Here is a 22217-nt window from a genome sequence, read left to right on the forward strand (position 1 = left end):
GCTGTTTTCAACAGGCTGTATTCGCCAGGATGTAGGAGTTGGAGACTGAAAAAGAAAGATTCCACATTGCTCTTAATGAGGGAATGACATTCCTATGATATGAAATGTAACGTTCTCCGCAGAGTAACTAAAGGCAGAAAACTAATATTACTCGAAATTCTGACCAATAATAGACGCAAATCAAAGAATCATGACCTGGCCCTTAATAACTGAACACAGTTTTATTAATCACGCTTACAAAAGTAGCGGCAGGTAGTTATAATTGCCCCCATCTTTACATAATAAGCCTGTTATAATTGTTCCACACCCACATTCCATAGACTTCTTTCTCCCCGGCCTTCTCCACCCCCTCCCTTTTTTTCGGTTTGTTTATCACATTCACCAGTTTATCCATATTATACAGTAGCATGTGCCATTACTCACTTGTACAACATTCATGGTTTATACGTTCATGTCAAATGTCAAAGTACTCCACCGACTAAATAAAGGACATAAAATGGATTTACTAGAAGAACTGGAGATACATTCACATTCCAGAAACTATTAAGATAAAATATTAAATGAAAAACTTGAAAATGAATCAATGAATTTCTTCAGATGTTTCGATAGTATACTTGAATAAAATAGTAACACATAGAAATAAGCACAATTGTAAAATAGACATAACTAAATTATGATCCAAATTGTAAAGGTAAATAACCTCTGTACAAAAACGTATCATACTCTGTGGACGACCTATAATGTCATCTCTGTTGACTACTTGTAAGAACATCTGTGTCAATGTTTTGTTTATGAAAAATGTTTTCGATGTTCAAAAGTGTAGAACAAGTTCTATGTGATGTTTAGTGTGTGTGAGACTCTGCACAAATGGACCATAAGGAAACTGTAAGTGCAAACTCTTCTAAATTTCGCCACTAACTTCACAAAAAGATCGACCTCCAACTAAATATCGCGTTTTTTCATATATATTGCAGTAAAGTCAACAACATGAAGCAGAATCTCACACATCGGCATCACATAGGAATGACATAACAAACACAAAAAACGCACTTGTAAATGGGATTCATTTCCCGAAACGCGTCTTGCGAAAAATAAAATAAAGAAAATCGTGACTCGTAGCAGATGAGTGATTAATAAACAAACCTATTGTTTTCACAGTCGCAGGCTTTCAGAACCATTTATAATGGATCAAATCGGATACTGTCAGTTCTTTCTCTTTGTTATAGGCTCTATGCACAATTATCCACATTTAAAGAGTCGTGACATTCATAACACCCAATGGAAGTTTTGTCGAAGTCTTTGTGCATTCCATTACGATTGTTCAATGATACTATCTTTGAGACAACATCGTAGGCAGCGAACAATCCGATAGTCCTACTAACCCTGTTTTATAAATTGCTTTTGTTTACTGAGGCCATTAGCACCTCCTTGGGGCACATCCGATGTTACTTTCGTTTCTATTGTACATTCGTTGTCCATTGTTAGGGTACATCATTCTATTATTTAAAAATTCATCGAGACAATCACATATCGGCGCAGTCATTCCGCACAGTCGTATCTTGGTAATTAGTTGACGATGTGGTACATTGTAGAACTGCTTTCAGAAGACTAGGAACGCGGAATCTATTCGTAGATGTGCATCTGCTGTTTGCAAGATATCGTGAATAAGTAAATCAAGCTGTGTTTCATACGACACGCTGGATTCGTATTCTGGATGAGGGGGTGGGGGAGGGGGCAGGTTCATATCCCTGTCCGATTGTTCTCAGTTAGATCTTCCATGTTGTCTCTAGATGACTTGTTTCAAATTTTGGAAATTATTTCTTAACCAATAACACGGCCAATTTCCTTCCCTGTTGCTGTTGTGCATAATACTAAACTCTGGTTCATCCAAAGAGGCAAGTTCTTATCCTCAGGTTTTGCTGTTGTTGTTCGCACGGTCTTCAACCACAGCTCAGGCTTGGTGCAGTTCTCCACGCTAGTCTACAGACTTCGTCATCTCTCTATCCATTTGAATCTATTTGCTGCAGTCAACCCAAGGCCTCCTTCTTCCATTTTTACCCACCATTTCCCTCCAATAACAAACTGATCAGAATGTGTTCTATCAACGGTTCTGTTCTTTTAGTTAGGCTGTGCTGTAAATTCTTTCTCCGATATCGGTTCAATACTTTGTCGTTAGTTGTTCTATTTACCCATCCAGTCTTCAGCATTCTTCTGTACCACCACATATCAAAAACTTTACTCTCTTCTTGTCTGAACTGTTCATTGTCCTCGTTCACTTCCGTATGAGGCTACACTCCAGACAAATACCTTTAGAAAATACTTCAGAACACATAAATTTACATTTGATGTTAACAAATTTGGAGTCTTCCCTTCGGTTACCATCAGTTACTTTGCTGCCCAAATAACAAAACTCGGCTACTGCTTTCAGCGTTTCATTTCCTAATCTTCTTCCCTCAGTATCCTCTACCGTAATTCTATAGTTGAGACAGATTCAATTCGAGTTATATGGGTTATTTAGCTGACAAATCCGGCATTTTCTAGGTACTCATTTCGCTAATTTTAAATTACAAACGAAAACAAAAAATTAACCACGTTTGCAGTGAAGTATGGAAAAAATTTCATTTCTATGTATTCGCGAAAACACCTGTGAAATTATGAAACAGTCGTACAAAGAAATACGCGTGATTTACAGATGTATAAGTACGGTATCCCAGACAGTTCTTGTGCACTGGGAACAGCTCCTGCGCGTGTCTGCAACACGATTATGTAAACGTCTCTATGGCAACGCCTCATCACAGCTTTGTAGAAGGCTTGTTTTCGCCTACAGCCGTTCGCGCTTTTCAGCTGAAAACTTCCAGATATCAGGGATTTCCTTAAGTTGACTCGACTGTAGGAGTGTCTTGAGGAGTAGAGAACATACACTATTGGCCATTAAAATTGCTACACCAAGAGGAAATGCAGATGATAAACGGGTATTTATTGGACAAATATATTATACTACAACTGACATGTGATAACATTTTTATGCAATTTGGGTGCATAGATCCTGAGAAATCAGTACCCTGAACAACCACCTCTGGCCGTTAAAAAAGCCTTGATACGCCTGGGAATTGAGTCGAACAGAGCTTGGATGGTGTGTACAGGTACAGCTACCCATGCAGCTTCAACACGATACCACAGTTCATCAAGAGTAGTTCAAAAATGGTTCAAATGGCTCTGAGCACTATGGGACTTAACTTCTGAGGTCATCAGTCCCCTAGAACTTAGAACTACTTAAACCTAACTAACCTAAGGACATCACACACACCCATGCCCGAGGCAGGATTCGAACCTGCGACCGTAGCGATCGCGCGGTTCCAGACTAAAGCGCCTAGAACCGCACGGCCACCACGATCGGCAGTACACCATCTCAGGCGCTCCTGTCTGTGATGCAGCGTCAAGGGTAACCGCAGCCATGGTCTCCGAGCTGCTAGTACACACTGCTGCAAACGTCGTCGAACTGTTGGTGCAGATGGTTGTTGTCTTGCAAACGTCCCCATCTGTTGACTTACGGATCGAGACGCGGCTGCACGATCTGTTACAGCCGTGCGGATAAGATGCCTGTCATGTCGACTGCTAGTGATACGAGGCCGTTGGGATCCAGCACGGCGTTCCGTATTACCCTCCTGAACACACCGATTCCATATTCTGCTAACAGTCATTGGATCTCGACCAACGCGAGCAGCAATGTCGCGAAACGATAAACCGCAATCGCGATAGGCTACAATCCGACCTTTATCAAAGTCGGAAACGTGATGGTAAGCATTTCTCCTCCTTACGTGAGGCATCACAACAACGTTTCACCAGGCAACGCCGGTTAACTGCTGTTTGTGTATTAGAAATCGGTTGGAAACTTTCCTCATGTCAGCACATTGTAGGTGTCGCCACCGGCGCCAACCTTGTGTGAATGCTCTGAAAAGCTAATCATTTGCATATCACAGCATCTTCTTCCTGTCGGTTAAATTTCGCGTCTGTAACACGTCCTCTTCGTGGTGTAGCAATTTTAATGGCCAGTAGTGTATATATTAAAACTTCAAGCAGTTTGCGGAATTTTTTCACATATCTAAGTGTTCATGATGTCATATCTCCTTTACAATAATAGGTATGTGGTTCCTGCTCCCACAGCGACTGTTACCTGACGGTAAGGGACATGTGTACCACGTTTTATTGAAATCGGTCTAGTAGTTTAGGAAGAGCAAATGTAGTAAAAGTGTTATTAATACGAAACACGTTTCTCTTTATTTGAATGCGTTTTTAGTGGCCGTTTTTCCCTTACGTCACTCTTAAGGTTCTTCTACACATATGTGTTTGATTTTTGTACATAACACTTCTACTGACACGATATATATTTACGTTTCCATGTTGTGTGCGTCCATTGTCATCTCGTCATTTCGTGTTCTACACAAGATTAAAACAAATATATATTTTGTGTTGCTGAAAGTGCTGGTAACAGAAATCTAACACATACGTGTAGAAGAACTTTAAGAGTGACGTAATAAACAAAAAAAATCTGACCACTGAAGATGCTTTACAATAAAGTGAATCGCGTTTGGTCTTAATAACACTTTTATTACATTCGCAAAATGCACTAGCCGGCCGAGATGGCCGAGCGGTTCTAGGCCCTTCAGTCCGAAACCGCGCTGCTGTGACGGTCGCAGGTTCGAATCCTGCCTCGGGCACGGATATGTGTGATGTCCTTAGGTTAGTTAGGTTTAATTAGTTCTAAGTCTAGGGGACTGATGACCTCAGATGTTAAGTCCCATAGTGCTCAATGCCATTTGAACCATAAATGCGACTGCCGAAAACAGGCCGCAGAATTAAGTTGACAAAATGTATATTTAATTTGTCCACATCACTTTGGTTTTACTTTCGATGATTTTCTTTTCATAACCTGTGTTCAAGACACCTCTTCCAAGCGATATGTCTTATGTGACAGAATTACAATGTCCTGGGCAAACCTCGAAGTTCTTGTTTCTTCTCCCTGAACTTTACTTCCTTTTCCCAATTTCTCTTTGAATTCCTTCACATGATGCTCAACGTATATACGGAATAACATTAGGGATAGACTACAGCCCTGTTTCACGCCCGTACCTGCTCTTGCTTCCCTTCCGTGTTCCCCGAGTCTTAAAACTGTACTACCTATTCTGGCTTAAATCGAGCGTTTCCTACGTCTCTATCAGCTAAAAAAGTCGTCGGCTCTTTAAACTTTTTGCGGTTCATTTGCAAATGCAGCAGGACATAGACCGGACCCTCCAGAATGCTTGTAGCGCGGCGCAGCTGCGGCGTCTCCTTTGCTGTTGACCCGGCGCCTCGCTATCAGCTGTGCTTCACAGATTACGGCGCACACGTCACACGATAACGTGCTCCTTTCTTTACTGTAGCTCCTCCAACTTAATCTGCGCACTGACTGTAACTCCTTGGGGAATCGGCACGAACCAGTTGTGTCACTGTTTTGTATCTAAATGTAATCACCTGTCACATCTTTTTAACAATTCACATTCAAGAGCTCAGATGGCAAGACACTAATAAGAAAAGAAGGGAAAGTTGAGAGGTGGAAGGAATATATAGAAGGGCTACGCAATGGAAATGAACTTAATGACAATATTATAGAAAGGGAAGAGGAAGTAACTGATGATGAGATGGGAGATACGAGAAGAATTTAACGCAGCACTGTATGACCTAATCGAAATAAAACAATCCTTTAGAATTATCGAGATTTTGAGAAGATGCCACGACAAAGCTATTCCACCTGGTGAGTAAAATACAGAATATCTGACAGGAGAAATACCCTTAGACTTCAAGAAGAATGTACACTACCGCTACACCACGAAGATGACGTGCTACAGACGCGAAATTTAACCGACAGGAAGAAGATGCTGTGATATGCAAATGATTAGCTTTTCAGAGCATTCACACAAGGTTGGCGCCGGTGGCGACACCTACAACGTGCTGACATGAGGAAAGTTTCCTACCGATTTCTCATACACAAACAGCAGTTGACCGGCGTTCCCTGGTGAAACATTGTTGTGATGCCTCGTGTAAGGAGGAGAAATGCGTACCATCACGTTTCCGACTTTGATGAAGGTCGGATTGTAGCCTATCGCGATTGTGGTTTATCGTATCGCGACATTGGTGCTGTTAGCAGAATATGGAATCGGTAGGATCAGGAGGGTAATACGGAACGCCGTGCTGGATCCCAACGGCCTCGTATCACTAGCAGTCGACATGACAGGCATCTTATCCGCATGGCTGTAACGGATCGTGCAGCCACGTCTCGATCCCTGAGTCAGCAGACGGGGACGTTTGCAAGACAACAACCATCTGCACGAACAGTACGACGACGTTTGCAGCAGCGTGGACTATCAGCTCGGAGACCATGGCTGTGGTTACCCTTGACGTTACATCACAGGCAGGAGCGCCTGTGATGGTGTACTCAAGGACGAACCTGGGTGCACGAATGGCAAAACCTCATTTTTTCGGATGAATACAGGTTCTGTTTACACCATCTCGATGGTCGCATCCGTGTTTGGCGACATCGCGGTGGACGCACATTGGAAGCGTGTATTCGTCATCGCCATACTGGCGTATCACCCGTCGTGATGGTATGGGGTGCTATTGGTTACACGTTTAGGTCACCTCTTGTTCGCACTGACTGCACTTTGAATAGTGGACGTTACATTTCAGATGTGTTACGACCCGTGGCTCTACCCTTCATTCGATCCCTGCGAAACCCTACATTTCAGCAGGATAATGCACGACCGCATGTTGCAGTTCCTGTACAGGCCTTTCTGGATGCAGAAAATGTTCGACTGCTGCTCTGGCCAGCACATTCTCCAGATCTCTCACCAATTTAAAACGTCTGGTCAATGGTGGCCGAGCAACTGGCTCGTCACAATACGCCAGTCACTACTCTTGATGAAGTGTGGTATCGTGTTGAAGCTGCATTGGCAGCTGTACATGTACACGCCATCCAAGCTCTGTTTGACTCAATGCCCAGGCGTATCAGGGCCGTTATTACGGCCATAGATGGTTGTTCTGGGTACTGATTCCTCAGGATCTATGCACCCAAATTGCATGAAAATGTAATCACATGTCAGTTCTAGTATTATATAATTGTCCAATGAATACCCGTTTATCATCTGCATTTCTTCTTGGTGTAGCAATTTTAATGGTCAGGTAGGCCATGACTGAACTACACTCCTGGAAATGGAAAAAAGAACACATTGACACCGGTGTGTCAGACCCACCATACTTGCTCCGGACACTGCGAGTGGGCTGTACAAGCAATGATCACACGCACGGCACAGCGGACACACCAGGAACCGCGGTGTTGGCCGTCGAATGGCGCTAGCTGCGCAGCATTTGTGCACCGCCGCCGTCAGTGTCAGCCAGTTTGCCGTGGCATACGGAGCTCCATCGCAGTCTTTAACACTGGTAGCATGCCGCGACAGCGTGGACGTGAACCGTATGTGCAGTTGACGGACTTTGAGCGAGGGCGTATAGTGGGCATGCGGGAGGCCGGGTGGACGTACCGCCGAATTGCTCAACACGTGGGGCGTGAGGTCTCCACAGTACATCGATGTTGTCGCCAGTGGTCGGCGGAAGGTGCACGTGCCCGTCGACCTGGGACCGGACCGAAGCGACGCACGGATGCACGCCAAGACCGTAGGATCCTACGCAGTGCCGTAGGGGACCGCACCGCCACTTCCCAGCAAATTAGGGACACTGTTGCTCCTGGGGTATCGGCGAGGACCATTCGCAACCGTCTCCATGAAGCTGGGCTACGGTCCCGCACACCGTTAGGCCGTCTTCCGCTCACGCCCCAACATCGTGCAGCCCGCCTCCAGTGGTGTCGCGACAGGCGTGAATGGAGGGACGAATGGAGACGTGTCGTCTTCAGCGATGAGAGTCGCTTCTGCCTTGGTGCCAATGATGGTCGTATGCGTGTTTGGCGCCGTGCAGGTGAGCGCCACAATCAGGACTGCATACGACCGAGGCACACAGGGCCAACACCCGGCATCATGGTGTGGGGAGCGATCTCCTACACTGGCCGTACATCACTGGTGATCGTCGAGGGGACACTGAATAGTGCACGGTACATCCAAACCGTCATCGAACCCATCGTTCTACCATTCCTAGACCGGCAAGGGAACTTGCTGTTCCAACAGGACAATGCACGTCCGCATGTATCCCGTGCCACCCAACGTGCTCTAGAAGGTCTCCGGATCTGTCCCCCATTGAGCATGTTTGGGACTGGATGAAGCGTCGTCTCACGCGGTCTGCACGTCCAGCACGAACGCTGGTCCAACTGAGGCGCCAGGTGGAAATGGTATGGCAAGCCGTTCCACAGGACTACATCCAGCATCTCTACGATCGTCTCCATGGGAGAATAGCAGCCTGCATTACTGCGAAAGGTGGATATACACTGTACTAGTGCCGACATTGTGCATGCTCTGTTGCCTGTGTCTATGTGCCTGTGGTTCTGTCAGTGTGATCATGTGATGTATCTGACCCCAGGAATGTGTCAATAAAGTTTCCCCTTCCTGGGACAATGAATTCACGGTGTTCTTATTTCAATTTCCAGGAGTGTATATGTTTAACAAGTCGTAATTACAAATTACTGACATAACTTTCCAGAAGAATAGAAAAACTTGTAGAAGCAGACCTCGGAGTAGATGAGTTTTAGGAACGTACGAAGCTATAATGATCCTACGACCTATCCTAGAAGGTAGCCTGAAGAGAGACGTTTACAGAATTTGTACATTTAGAGTAACTTTTTGACAGTGTTGATTGGAATACATTCTTTGAAATTCTAAAGGTAGCAGGCATAAAATACAGGGAGCGAAAGATTAGTTACAATTTCCACAGAAACCAGATTGCTGTTTCGGAATGGGAATTAATATTTAGGGAAAAGAAATTAAAAGTTCGGTTTTTTTTTATGAAACTGCAGTTCTGTCAGTGACGGTAAAGGATATGGAAGAGGATACAGACGGAATGGATAGTGTCTTGAAAAGAGTTATTAGATGAACAAGGTTATGAGAAGTAGTAAGACATACGAAAATGAAAGTAGGATGATGTAATCTACTCGAATTAAATGTATCTGAAACTATTTCCCAAGATTAATGTTAAAGTGTCAGTACCGTCTCGCGTGACTGCGTTTCCCCGGAAGTCAAACTGTCCTCCCCGGGGTCGGTCTCTACCAATTTTTTTATTGCTCTCTAAATAATGCGTATCAATATTTTGCAACTTGGACTTATTTAAATTGATAGTTCTCTAATATTCACATCTGCCAGCACCTGCCTCTTTCGGAATTGGAATTATTACAGTTTTCTTGAAGTCTGAGAGTATTTCACTTGTCCCACATATCTCGCACACGACGTCGAACAGTTTTGTCTTGGCTGGCTTACCGAAGGATCTCAGTAATTCTGAGGGAATGTCGTCTACTCCAGAAGTCTTATTTCGACTTACGTCTTTCCGTGCTCTGTTAAATTCTTCTCAAAGTATCATATCTCATCTCATCTTCATTTACGTGGTAAAAATGAATTAATATTCTGGCTTAACCCTCCAATAGAGTGGCGCGACCTCACAGACCGAATCCTACAACATTGTTGATTATTTTTTCTACTAATAGAATGTGCGAGCTAATGTGCCGTGTACCTTCCTCATTCACGTTGCCCTACGAGCCACGATTTCGTTTGTTTGGTAGCGGCTTTTGTATGAGGAATCGGCATTGTTCGCTGCCCAAAACTCACCACACTAAGTCTGTAGTGCTAAAACATCCTTGGCTGTTAGTTAAAAGGCATGTTTAACTTAGTATCTTTGCAGTTTGATGAGCCTCTTTGTACTCTTATATGGTCGTAAGGCTAATGGACTGGTTATGGATTGCTCAGGTATGTTTGATTTAAGCCTCCATTTTTTAAAGGACACATTAATAACGGACTCGGAAGGAATGTGAATGCCATATATGTACATAAATACAAAACAGGAACACGAAATACCACTAAAAAAAACATATGTCTTGAACTTAATGAAGTTTTGTGCAAGGACTGTAAGTACAGTGTGTGAAGTGATTGGTTTCTCTATGAGTAATTTTTTTGTTTTCTTCAAAATTTCTTTAATTTATTACATATTCTGACGTATATTGTGTGCACATGTTTAAAGTATTGCTCGAATGTCCTTAGTTTATTGGTTCTAATCTAGTATATATCTATTTGATCAGAGAGTTCAAAACTATTTGCTTAATGTTTACTGCCACATTTACTTATAAACGGTCCCTAAGATAAAGGGAAATGAGTGAAGGACAGTTCTATTCTTGTTTGTATTTGAAATACTAATGAAGACTGACACTACATCGTTGGTGGCGATCTGAAAGTTATATTATTCATGAAGACTCGAGGTTGCCAAGATCGCTAGCAATTATTTTTATTAGAATGAGCGGTTTCGACAGATCTACGCTGTCGTCATGGGATTTTATAACATTACTAGTTGTACACGGTTGTTACATTACTCAAAGTCACATAGTGATGTTGCGTCAATAAAACGTGGCATTGAACATTAGCACGTCACAAATAAAAGACACACTATTAAAACATTCAACATGTTGTGCTGATTTCCCATTATACACCGCTCATTTGTCACCACAACCGCAACTTGACACTACATCACTATGGTCGGTAATACACTATCAAATTTCTTTATCAAAGATTTGATCAAAGATGTGATCAAATATTCGTCAAATGTATTTGACAAAGATCTTTGACGTGGCGCTAAAAAGTCAAGTTCAAGATGGCTGACAACAACAACTTGTTATTAACCGCAGCAGTTGCATATACCACAGTTGCACTGTGTGCACATGCGGAAGAGAAGCGGAGAAAAAAGAAGGAAACGTACCTGGATGAAGCAGTGGGTTTTACGACGACACGATAAAAGCATTCAACAAAACTTGTTACGTGAGCTTAAAGTGGAGGACGTCAGGTCGTATATCGATTACTTAAGAATGGATGAGCATACATTTATGTATGTGCTCAGTGAAGTGTATCCTCAAATCACAAAGCACAATATTCACTTAAGAATTGCTATATCTGCAGAAGACAGGCTCACTGTAACACTTGTTGTAAGGCGCCTCATCAGCTTCATACATCTCTCTTAATTTTGTAGTTGTCGGTAACACCAATTGTATTTACCAGCAACGTTTATAAAAACACTACAGATTACAGAACGCTGCAGCGATGCTAGCGCTCCACGTGGTAACATGTCACATTGCAGTGAACAGAAGACAAGCGACTTGTTTGATCAAATCTACAGCGAGGCCCTAGATTTGATCAAATATTTGACGACAGTTCCCTATTACACCATCAAATTCTTTTGATAAAGATATTTGACAAAGATATTGGACAAAGAAATTTGATAGTGTAATAGTGACCTATGTGACTTTCAGTATTGTAATAAGCATGTACAACTAATAATGTTACAAGATCTGACGATGACAGCGAATATCTGTCGAAACCGCTCATAGTAACTAAAAAAAAATAAAAAAAATAAAAACTGTGCTAGCGATCTTGGCAAACTTGATTGTTCAGATTTATTGATTTGTTTATTGTGTTCGTCTGAGGGACCAGCCTCTGCAAATTAGGAACGTTAAGCCACCACACTAGAGAACGGTTAACAATGCGACGGTGTGGCTTACTGAGGTGTTACGGAGAGTTGGGGTACCGGCTGTGAGGGCAATTTGTCGAGTTGCGGCGAGTCGCACGCTCGAGACTGAGACCGGCCAGAAGCGCCGGCGCCAGAGTGCGGAAGTCGGGAGCGATCTCGAGCATTGGCAGAGCGGAGTGTGTCACGTACACGTGAATACGGGTCAGCGACCCGAATTATTTCGGTGGCGGCGGAGCGGCGGTGCGCGGCGCGGCCGGCCGGCCGGAGCGGCGGAGTGGGCGAGGTAGGCTGCGTGCCGCCTGTTGAAAGCCTGGCGTCACCCTGTCTGGGCCGGCGGCGGCCGCGGCCGCGAGCGCTGTTGCCACGCCGGCGCGCCGCGCCAGACTCTGTGTCGCCGCTCGCCCGCTCGCCGGCCATTACTCGCCGCTGCCTGCTCCGGCGCGCATTTCACACCGCGCCTCTGCCCGGCCCGCCGCGTCCTCACATCCGCGCCCGACGCGCCTTTTCCGGCCGCGCATTCTTTCGGTTAAAGCGACAACGCGGCGTCTAAAACTCGTTTCTCCCCCTCCACCGAGCGCCTCCCCCCCCCCACCCCACCCCGCTGCCGCCCTCTGAAACACGTCACTCATAGTTCGGATTGCCGTGAAAAATCCTTCAGTGTAGCCTAGGTAGCCGAGGCGGAAGGATCGAAGCGCAGCGTGCAGGGAACCAGTTAGCGTCCGCGCGCGCGTGTGTGTGTGTGTGTGTGCACGCCAGACTAGCGAGTGCGGAGTTTCTTTCCCAGTTTTCTTCCGCGAGCGGGCACGTGCGCGGTCAGTGGGCGGCGACATTTCTCCGGAGTTTCCCGCTAGCGCAACATGGCGCCGGATTATCTCGAGTTTCCCGCTCGCAGAGAGGAGGGGGACTATCTCTGCCAAGAATGAGGAGGGGAGCTGCGCCTTAGTCGAGTGTCGAAATCGCGGCGGCCGGCTGTTCTGTATGATCCCGCGGCGAAGCACTGCTCTGACAGCATGGCCCAAGGGCTCGGCCGAGAATCGGCGGAGCAGCCGAAGGTGAAGGACTTGCACGAGAAGAAAGCGGCCGGGAAGACACCCCCGCGCGACGGTCGGGTCACGGGCTCGCGGAGAATTTTCGCGCCGCAGTTCAAGCTGCAGGTGTTGGACTCGTACAGGCAGGACGCGGACTGCAGGGGCAACCAGAGGGCGACGGCCAGGAAGTACGGGATCCACCGGCGCCAGATCCAGAAGTGGCTGCAGGCCGAGGCGTCCCTGCGCACGTCCCTGGGCCCCGCGCCGGACGCGGCCTTGAACCTGAGCCCTGCGAGACAGCGCGACGACGACGCTCAGTTGGCCCGGCCGCCGCCAGAGCGCTCGGACGGCGAGCCCGAGATCGACGTCGACGTGGACGTGGACGGCGACGACGAGGACGACGACGACGACGCCGACAGCGACGACGGCGACGACGACATCGACATCATGTCGGTGCAGGAGCCGGACCAGGCGCTCGACTTCACGAGCGCGGCGCTGAGCAAGCGGCGCTCCTTCTCGCTGCAGTTCAAGCTCGAGGTGCTGGACGCCTTCCACGCGGACCGCGCGTGCCACGGCAACCAGCGCGCGACGGCGCGCAAGTTCGGCATCAACCGCAGGCAAGTGCAAAAGTGGCTGGGCCAGGAGGTGGAACTGCGAGGCGAGGCCGCCTTCCGTGGCGGCATGTACCGGCAGCGCCTCGGCCGCTGGCTCGAAAACGACGAGCCGGAGTCGACAGCCGGGAGTCAGCACTGCTGGGACCTCAGGAAGAGGAAGGTGGACTGCGATCCCTGCGACAGTCTGGTCTGCGCGAAGAAGGCCCGTGTGGAGGAGCCGGAGCCCCTGAGGCCGGCGCACGAGGTCCGAGCCGACGTGTGCGTCATCGGGGACAACTGCGCCTTCCCGCGCGTGCCGAGCGCCGACGTGCAGGAGACGGCGCTCTGCCTCAAGGTGGAACGCCGGGAGTCGAAGCCGGAGCCCGCGGAGCGCGCCGTGGTGTGCTCGGTGCCGGCGCTCTACCCGCCCGTGCCGCCGTACGTGGCCGCCCCCGCACCCGTCACCCACGCGCACGGGGGCTGCTGCTGCTACTCGGCGCGCATGCTGGCCGTCTACCACGGCTTCGTCACGCACCCCGATCACCTCTACCCCCTGGATTTCAGATCACCGCCTCCGCCACATCCGCCGCCTCACAACATTCACTTATTCAGGTGAAACAATTCTTCTTCCGTCGCCATTCTCGTAAGCTGCCCTGTTACTTACAGACTAGCCTTAGAGAACATTTTGTAGTGGTTGCCTCCGTAATATCACTCACGTAAGTACACCAGTTCACTTAGCGTCACTGCTACTCCCAGTATTTGGCATGCACATCGACATCACTGTTCCATTCACAATGTTGTAGGCAAATACTGCAGCGGTAGTAGCTGACTTCATTGTAACAGAAGTTTTGCGTGGGAAGTTTCGGTTTTCTCTCTTCTTACAGTACCACCTATTTTACAAACGTACTGACTGTAATACTTGGGGTCCATATCTGACGTACCTGTGGGAATCTATGAGATATTATTCGAGTACAGTACTTATAGTGTAGTATAATAGTATATTGTGATCCTTAGATATACTGTAGATGTGCTATTTTGGAATGCGATAGATGTTCTGGTACGAAATCGTACCTAATTCGGGAATGTTACCGTCAATAAAATAATGGGATTACCTTGACAGTTTACTTGTTTCTTCTCTCTTTATGTGTTTAGTTCCTGAAGTACTGCTTAAATTCAAAAGTAAGTAATAAAATATTTCAGTTTTTGTGGACTGAACAGAAACCAGTCGATGTACTCAACCACTAATGTTCTGGTAAATGTCTGAGTGTAACTGGTGTTTGACCGTTGGAATTATGGGTGAAAAGTGTTTGATGAAATAATCCCAAACACAAGACAATATATTTGATACACAGAAACGTTCGAGGCTGTTTCAAATGACATAATCGGTCACGGAATATAAGGTTATTCTGTTCTGTGAACAGACTGAATTAGGCCTACTGTTTACCTGATAGGCTGAGATTTGTTCCTTTATTTTCGCTCGTAGTGCTTTTTAAAAGAAACTGTAGTCTATGGACCACATGAACTAGTTCATATTTTACTTGTACTGTTGTAGACTTTAGCATTTTATTTTGAATTAAGTTACTGTACAAGCCACAGATATGCCAAAAATATGGTAAACGTTGTGGTAGTTCGTGTTGTTACATTACGGTATGCTTACTACAAAGCCCATAGAAAGCAGGTGTGCCTTTCAGTATCTTAAAATTAAGAAGTGTGCCATAGGTTTATATTTCTTGTTTCTTTATGAACGCTACAAATCTATTTATACTGCATTGTTACTAAGATTATTAAAATGTCTAGTCCTCTATGTAATCCGTTGGAAGATCAAGTAGAATAGGAATGATCTTTATTCCTTCAAGGGTAATCAAATGTGTATTTTTAGATGAAGTTATTTTTCGACTTAGAACATTAGCATAAATGTTTCAATTGTTGATACCAGATTCCTAATATACCGTTACAAATTAACAAACGCTTATGGATGGCCTTTTCGTGTTGATAGGTACTTAATAGAAGAAATTTATTACTCACATATTTAACTATGACGCCCTTTTTCGACGTGACTTGCGCAGTTCACAAACCGAAATTTTTATAGTAAGCTGTTTACAAATGAGGTCTATTTGTTGACTTCCTGATATACATAAAACAACACAGTTTTTGTGCGATTTTTAAAAACTCGGTAGTATCACATTTTAAATTTGTATATATATATCCTGTAGTTAAAGTGATCTGTGAATATCTGTAAATAGTTTAGACTTGTAAATAAGTGCTTGTGTATATCTGCTGTAAATAATTACTGTTGTACAGTGGATACAATGAAAAATTTCACTGCATATTGTTTCATTGCACAGTGAAATTAAACATGTGCCAATACTCTCTTGTGCCTTATTTTGCTGTTAGCATGCGTACTGATGTCTTCCTCAAGGTGACTGGATGTGATAGTTCTATGACCAAACTCCATATAGTTTATAAATACAAATAACAATTTGTCAAGTAATCATTAGACGTTTTTGGAGTCTGTACTGAGATTTTAACGTAAATTGCGTCCGTTAAGGGCGTATGTTGCACTTGAGAGCGTTATCTGTTTTGTTGACTACATTTTGTTGAAATCGGTCATTATACTCTGGAACTCATTACATTTTTCGCTTGTTACTGTTTTTCTCTGTGCCTTTACAGCTGGATGTATCTGTCTTTGACATAAATCCGATTTAAAGTTAAATGTTCTATGAAATGTGCAACACGGGTTGTTAGGACCACTAACACTATTTAAGCGAGTGAATCCTTTATCAGCTACATTCATATTCAACAATTTTTACTGCACCTGTTCCTAAAAGTCCAGTACTAGTAATTAAATTCTGAAAGATATTTACCATGTTACTGGTTAAAAAAACCGATGTATTTCTAAATAATTGGAGTGAAATAGTAGTATTGCTTAAGAGAGCAGACAGTTTCAACTGAATTAAAAAAGCTTAATAAACAACTTTCGTGATGTGTCAGAGCTCCACAGTTTGTTCCTGAATGTTTGCATTATAGTGTAGACGCTGCAACAGAAATTGACAACAGAAAGCATTAACAAAATATACGCAAGTGGCAGAATACTTCTTTAAAGTGCCTTTATGACATGAGCAATAGTCGTCATTGTTACTTTTCTCTAGCTTGTATTTCGCTAAACCAATGAACTGCTTGCAGGTTATATACAGTTCATATGCCTTACTTTTCCAAAACTTAATTGCCTATGACACTGTTGTTCACTGTTAAATTATGGGCAACTCTGCGTTATGTGGGATGTAGACAATATTTTTCGTGGCTTGACATTTATTTGTTGTTCCTTATTTTGAATAAAATTAAACGTTGAAGTTTGGAAAAATTATTTTAACGTGTTGTAAAAAATGTTTACTACTTGTAAAGTATTCCAGTTTCAAAGAAAATGTTTAACAGAGTAGCTCTATGTGGCATATTTATATGTTTGTTTATTTTTATAATGTTTTCTATAATGTAGCATAAACATATATTAAGTAAATATGAGACTTATTTCATAAATTTGCGTTCAAAGTTTTTGCAACATACCTTGATATCCTACCTTGTTTCTATCTTCAGTATGCATCCTGACTCTTTCAGATCAGATTACTTCGAAACGTACGTAAACTATATTGTAGTGCCTTCAATCTGAAAAGCTTTTATTTCGACTAACTGGACTACATTAATATCAATGCTCATGTCGTTCTCACGGATACATCTGACTTTTTTTTCATTTCTGCCTACTGGGAATTTGAAAGTTAAGATTCAGTTCCGGAATCTTTGCGAAACCTTCTAACCTTCTCCATGTGACTGATATATGGTTTATTATGTGCACTGCAAGTGTGAGCAAAATATACAGGAACCACGAGATTGAAGTGATCAGAAGTTTTTAAAATGTTCTACATGTAATAACGCCACTCACTGTTAACGACTGCTTAAAGAACATGATTTATATCAGAGCAGTATTTTTAAACATCTTTCAGTTCATAACTGCATCTTTTCGTAGGTGGTCTTAAACGACGCAGCTGCAGATAGTTGTATTGTTACAGTTAAGCATCTTTTGACATCTTTCATGTAGCCGTGAGTGTATGGAAAAATAAATTATTGTGAATTAGCAGCTAGCAACTAAGCTGATGAATAATTTAAATCATATCCTTGACTGCTGTTATCACCGATACGTAAGTGTAAGTTCATTTGCAGATGTTGTAGTACTTTTATGAGAGACAACATTGATTGCATTGTTAAATATTTTTTCGTGCCAAGATGTCCTACAGAAAATAACATGACTCAAATGTTTCACCTGTATCACAGTATTCGCTGATAGATGTTTAACGATAACACATCTTACAGTACTGCAATTTTTTTCGGCTGTACACGTATTTTGGTGCAGGTGAAATATTTGTGGGTGAAAGTAATATTTCGGTTTTAAGGGGCTTGCACAATGAATCAAGCGTGAGATTATTATGATAGGGGCTTGCTTTTAACACGTGATTTTTAGCTATCTGTTTAATACTGCCACTGAGGGTGTAATAACATTTTACTATTAGTTTCTGATGAGCCAAAATTATGTTGCTGATATCCATGATGTGTGAGCTTCGTTTGTGTGTATGCGCACACGCCTTTGTGTGTGCGTGTGTGTGTGTCTCCACTCATAACTGAAGAATAGTGATTCCATGTACTTGGTGTCATAGGTCTTTCCTGACTAAATTGTAAGAATTCATTTCAGTGTCTACGACGTTTGTGCGGACTGTGTTAATCCAAAACTTACCCGTTTGCCGGTCGTAACCGAGATAAAGCAACGATCGCGGAAGTGACCGCGCTGTGGAGTTCGATTTCCTTTATTATACTGGGAAATGACGTATCTTTTATTTCAGAACATTTCCCCTTTCAAGTAGGTGAACATTGTTTGGTCCTTATGTTCTGCCGCACCAGTTACAAATCACAGGCTCAAATAACAAACTAACCATGTGGGACAGTCGCTCTCCTGAGACTTTTGGAGACTAACGAGTTTGTAGGGAGGGGAACTAATGGTAACTTATTTTGGTTTATGGCTCTCATGAGAACTATTTGTCAAAGAGAGTGGTCAGTGTTAAACTCCATGGCAACAGCATTGAAAGAAATAGGACCCTTCAATTGTTATTACTGCTTTGTTATGCACGTCCAGTAATCACGGAATCAAATGAGAAACTATCTCCTCTCTGTTTCTCTGCCCCAAGTGGGCCACGCGGAAATTTTGAGGAAATAAAATGTTTGCTGACAAAGACTAAGTAAAAATAATTTATAAATACATTTTTCACAGTCACCCGCAGAATTTTTTAATCACAACCTCTCATTTTGCTGCCTAAATCTGTATGAATTCTTAGTAGAAATATTTTTGAGCCATGTTTAAGCGTGCATATAAAGTAAGAACCCTTCAAATAATTGCCATCCAAGTTCGTAGAACACAGACGCAGAGTTGCAGAGACAAAGTATTAGATGAATATGATGTGGAGTTACTTTTTATATAACGGTTCTAAGAATGTGTTTTATGTGTAATATAAATTACGTCAACAAGTCGAATTATAAAGAGAGCCCGATTCAGTTCATGGTGCGACCTGTTGATTTGTATAGTGCATGATTTCACTTATTCATTCAGACGTGCACAGAATAGAACTTCAACACGTGGCCAGAAGAGTCCCTTAACATATTCATGCCAAGTCTCTTTTGCTGTAAATTCAACTTTAAAATACATTTAAAAAGTTCAACTTATCATAAGCAGCAAATTTCAGCAGAAGATACGACAAAAACTACCAGCCGCATTTGTCCACATCATCCGAAAGCTGGCGTTGATATACGTAAGTATTCTCTTACTACGTTATAAAATGAGCTTAAACGTAGATTTTCTTGTGGCAACAGAACGGTAACTGGCCCTACGTCGTCCATGTTGGACTGTTTTTAAGGAAACTGCGACTGTTTTGACAATAAAATTTAAACTAAAACAATCCATCTGTGTCAGTCACTTATTTTCTCCGACGAAACGCGTCGTGGAACTGTTTTATTTGAACTTTTATTCGTTAACTGAGTAAGATATTTTTAATCATGTTGATGGAGTGTATGAAACAGCGTTTGTAGCGTAGTAGTCACGCTTGATTTGGCAAGCATAGGCGAATAATATCCATCTCGTCCTCTTTACCCGAGTTAAGAATGAATTAAATGATGACGAAACACCTGTTCAGTTCCATTTTGGTCGTGAATTACCAGGAGTAATTACTATTCTGTCGAAATTGTATGATCTGAACCGACAGATACTTGTAGAGAGGCTCGGAGTACCTTAGAAGGAAGTTATTTTCAAAGTTCTGAATACCACTTTTCACTGAAACGTGGATGAACTAGCGTTCATTGACGTAACTGAGTTCCCGCGGTGGTTAAGTCTTGCTCTGGCGTAGGTTTGTGTTGCCCCTAGAAGCGAAAGAGACGTAAACTCGACTCATTTCCTGTAAACTCTGGAATGGTTTGCGAAAATTCAGAGTTTATGCGCGTGGGCTCCGGCGGCCGAAATTGTTTTACCCCGATAATTCTACTTCTTCAGTCTTAATAAAGATGCCGTCAGTAGCCGTCAAGAATTTCTATAAAAAACTATAGGATACCTTCCGAAGTCGGATAAAATGTGTAATTTACTCATGTCGACGGCTCCGGTCTAGGCACTGAAAAAAATTCAGCCTCTGTAGCTGTCGAGGAATCAGAGAGATAAAAAAAGCATCTAACACTCGTATGGGTTTCGAGATACAAAAATTACGCTAAGACCAAGAGCGACGTAGTGATACGTAGTGAACATTTAAAAAGCGAAATTTCTTTGTAATACTAGTGCAGTGAGAAGGATTCCGTGTTGTAGTAACGTGCGGCACATAGGTGTAGCTGCAGATGTGGTCTTAGCGATGTCATAAACAATCTGACGTTGTGGCTTATACCGTAGAGAAAACGTCCGCTCTGAAGTATCGCTTCTATTTAAGATGACGCAGGCGCCGTTTCTCAGAGGCTGCGTAAGCATGGCGCCACTGTGGTTAAATGCGGCACCTTCCTGCCCCTCTCCGCCCTTCCCCCGTCTACCTCACGCATCAGCTACGCCACGCATTAAAGGAAACAGCCCTGTGGCCAGACAGAAGAGTCATAAGAGACCGCGTTAGGGCTAAAGAGAAATAAATTTCCCACAAAAAATTAGTCCCCCAACTCTATTGTGTGATTTTATTGGCATCCGACGTTTTAAGGTCTAAAGTTGCGATGTTATCACGACACGTACTGTGCACCGGGCTGCCACTATAGCAGTCCACTCTCTACGGGAATAGAAAATGGCTTTAAAGTCTCTGTTCCTATTCTCTAACTATGTCAGAAATCTATTCTTAATTTTAACTGTCGCTCTCAGGAGCAGTCCAATCCGCACGCTGTTGAAGGCGAACTAATTTAAATAGGACTGACTTATAATGGGCAGCAATTTTTAGACAAAGTAGCATAAATAACCGAACATTCTTTAATATTGGGTCAGTTATCCTGTTAATTAGGGGAGAGTGTAGTACTTCGAAACTCTTCTCGGGCTTTCGCCTGTAGCTGGCCCTGCAATAGGGCTTTGATTTATTTTCTTGCTCCGTTTTGAACATACAGAGTTCATTTTGTGTGTGCTGCAGTCGTTTTATGAACTTAAGAAAATTACTCGGGAAAAATAAGGTTTTGCTGAACATGAAAATCTCTTCCAAGGTACAACGTGGTCATGAACTTAGGAACAAATATTCTATTCAAATTGAAAACTGCTGCAACCGCGAAAATATTGCCAGAATCCTATTTCATAATCTTTGTGTTATATTATTACTCTGCTACACAGCAATTGTAAGTGAAATCAGATTAAAAAGAAATGTTATCAAAAACCATTTACAAGTTAAAAGCTGAAATAGAAGCTGTTGCCAACTAACACAAATATACATTTTCGAGACAATGAAAATTTTTAAGTCATTAAAGAAACACAGTTCATTTGCAAATATGTAACTAGTTTTTAAAATGTACAGAATTTTGTTCACTATAAAATTCTGAAACTGAAAAGTTAATACTTAACTATGTAGAACTCGTGCTATTTACAAAATCTGCAGGAAACGCAACCTCATGTCCCACAACAGAAACAGTAGAAAATGCCTGAAACTGTTAGTGACGGGATCTTCAGGTGGTTCTAAAAATCGATCACTTGATTTATCCACCAGAAACAACACTCTCCCCCATACCTCGTACAAACGTGAAACGACAAATCTAAAATATACTTGGAGCCTGTCTTCTTACATGTAACCCGTAAACCAATCAGTCTTGAAAAGAAGCGCAAACTGTAAACTCTTTCGTGATAAGAAAGGCAGCTTTTATCACTTAACAAAGCTGCCATTTCGTACCTTCGCATCGTGTCATAAATTAGTTTTGCACATTCCTCTGCCGCACTCCATTAAAACTGCACAGACGATGGGAGATTTTTGTTTTAAGTTTGATGTTTCTCTTCTCTTGGAATTTAGCTGTAATCAACAGTGGAAATCCAGTAACTGAAACATAAAAGCAACTATAAAATAGTGTATACGCTTGCATTACATCCAGAAAACTTCAACGAAACTGAGGCACTCGTGCGCCAACATATTACGCAGTTATCAAATGGTCGTGTAGTTACTGGAACACAGCTTTCGTTCTGTCAAAGATACTTCGGTGCTGTGTATAGTACTATATCAATACAAGAAACTCATGAGAAATATTTTGTCAGTTGCTTGTTTGATAGTATAAGTTTGTCTTTCTGGGACTGCGTTTAAATCTTTCGGTATGTTAGAATACCGAAAACGAACCTACGCATTGTATTATTGTTCTTCAAATAGATAAAATGTCTTTGTAATTTCAC

General features: G+C 43.1%; 1 protein-coding gene across 4 annotated transcripts in view; it reads left to right on the forward strand.

Moving 5' to 3' along the window:
* LOC126248405 (uncharacterized) overlaps positions 1-22217 on the forward strand; it is a 447623-nt gene that overhangs the window by 82454 nt on the left and 342952 nt on the right. For 2 of the 4 annotated variants that reach the window (XM_049949358.1, XM_049949359.1), the window contains exon 1: positions 12373-13927. The exons of the other annotated variants lie outside the window; for them this stretch is intronic. In XM_049949358.1, the coding sequence (XP_049805315.1) occupies positions 12705-13927 (1223 nt within the window). In that variant the 5' untranslated portion in view covers positions 12373-12704. Of the gene's footprint in view, positions 1-12372; positions 13928-22217 lie in introns of those variants that run through there. 4 annotated transcript variants of the gene reach the window in all.

The sequence above is a fragment of the Schistocerca nitens genome, chromosome 3 (assembly GCF_023898315.1).
Source record: "Schistocerca nitens isolate TAMUIC-IGC-003100 chromosome 3, iqSchNite1.1, whole genome shotgun sequence".
NCBI lineage: Eukaryota > Metazoa > Arthropoda > Insecta > Orthoptera > Acrididae > Schistocerca > Schistocerca nitens.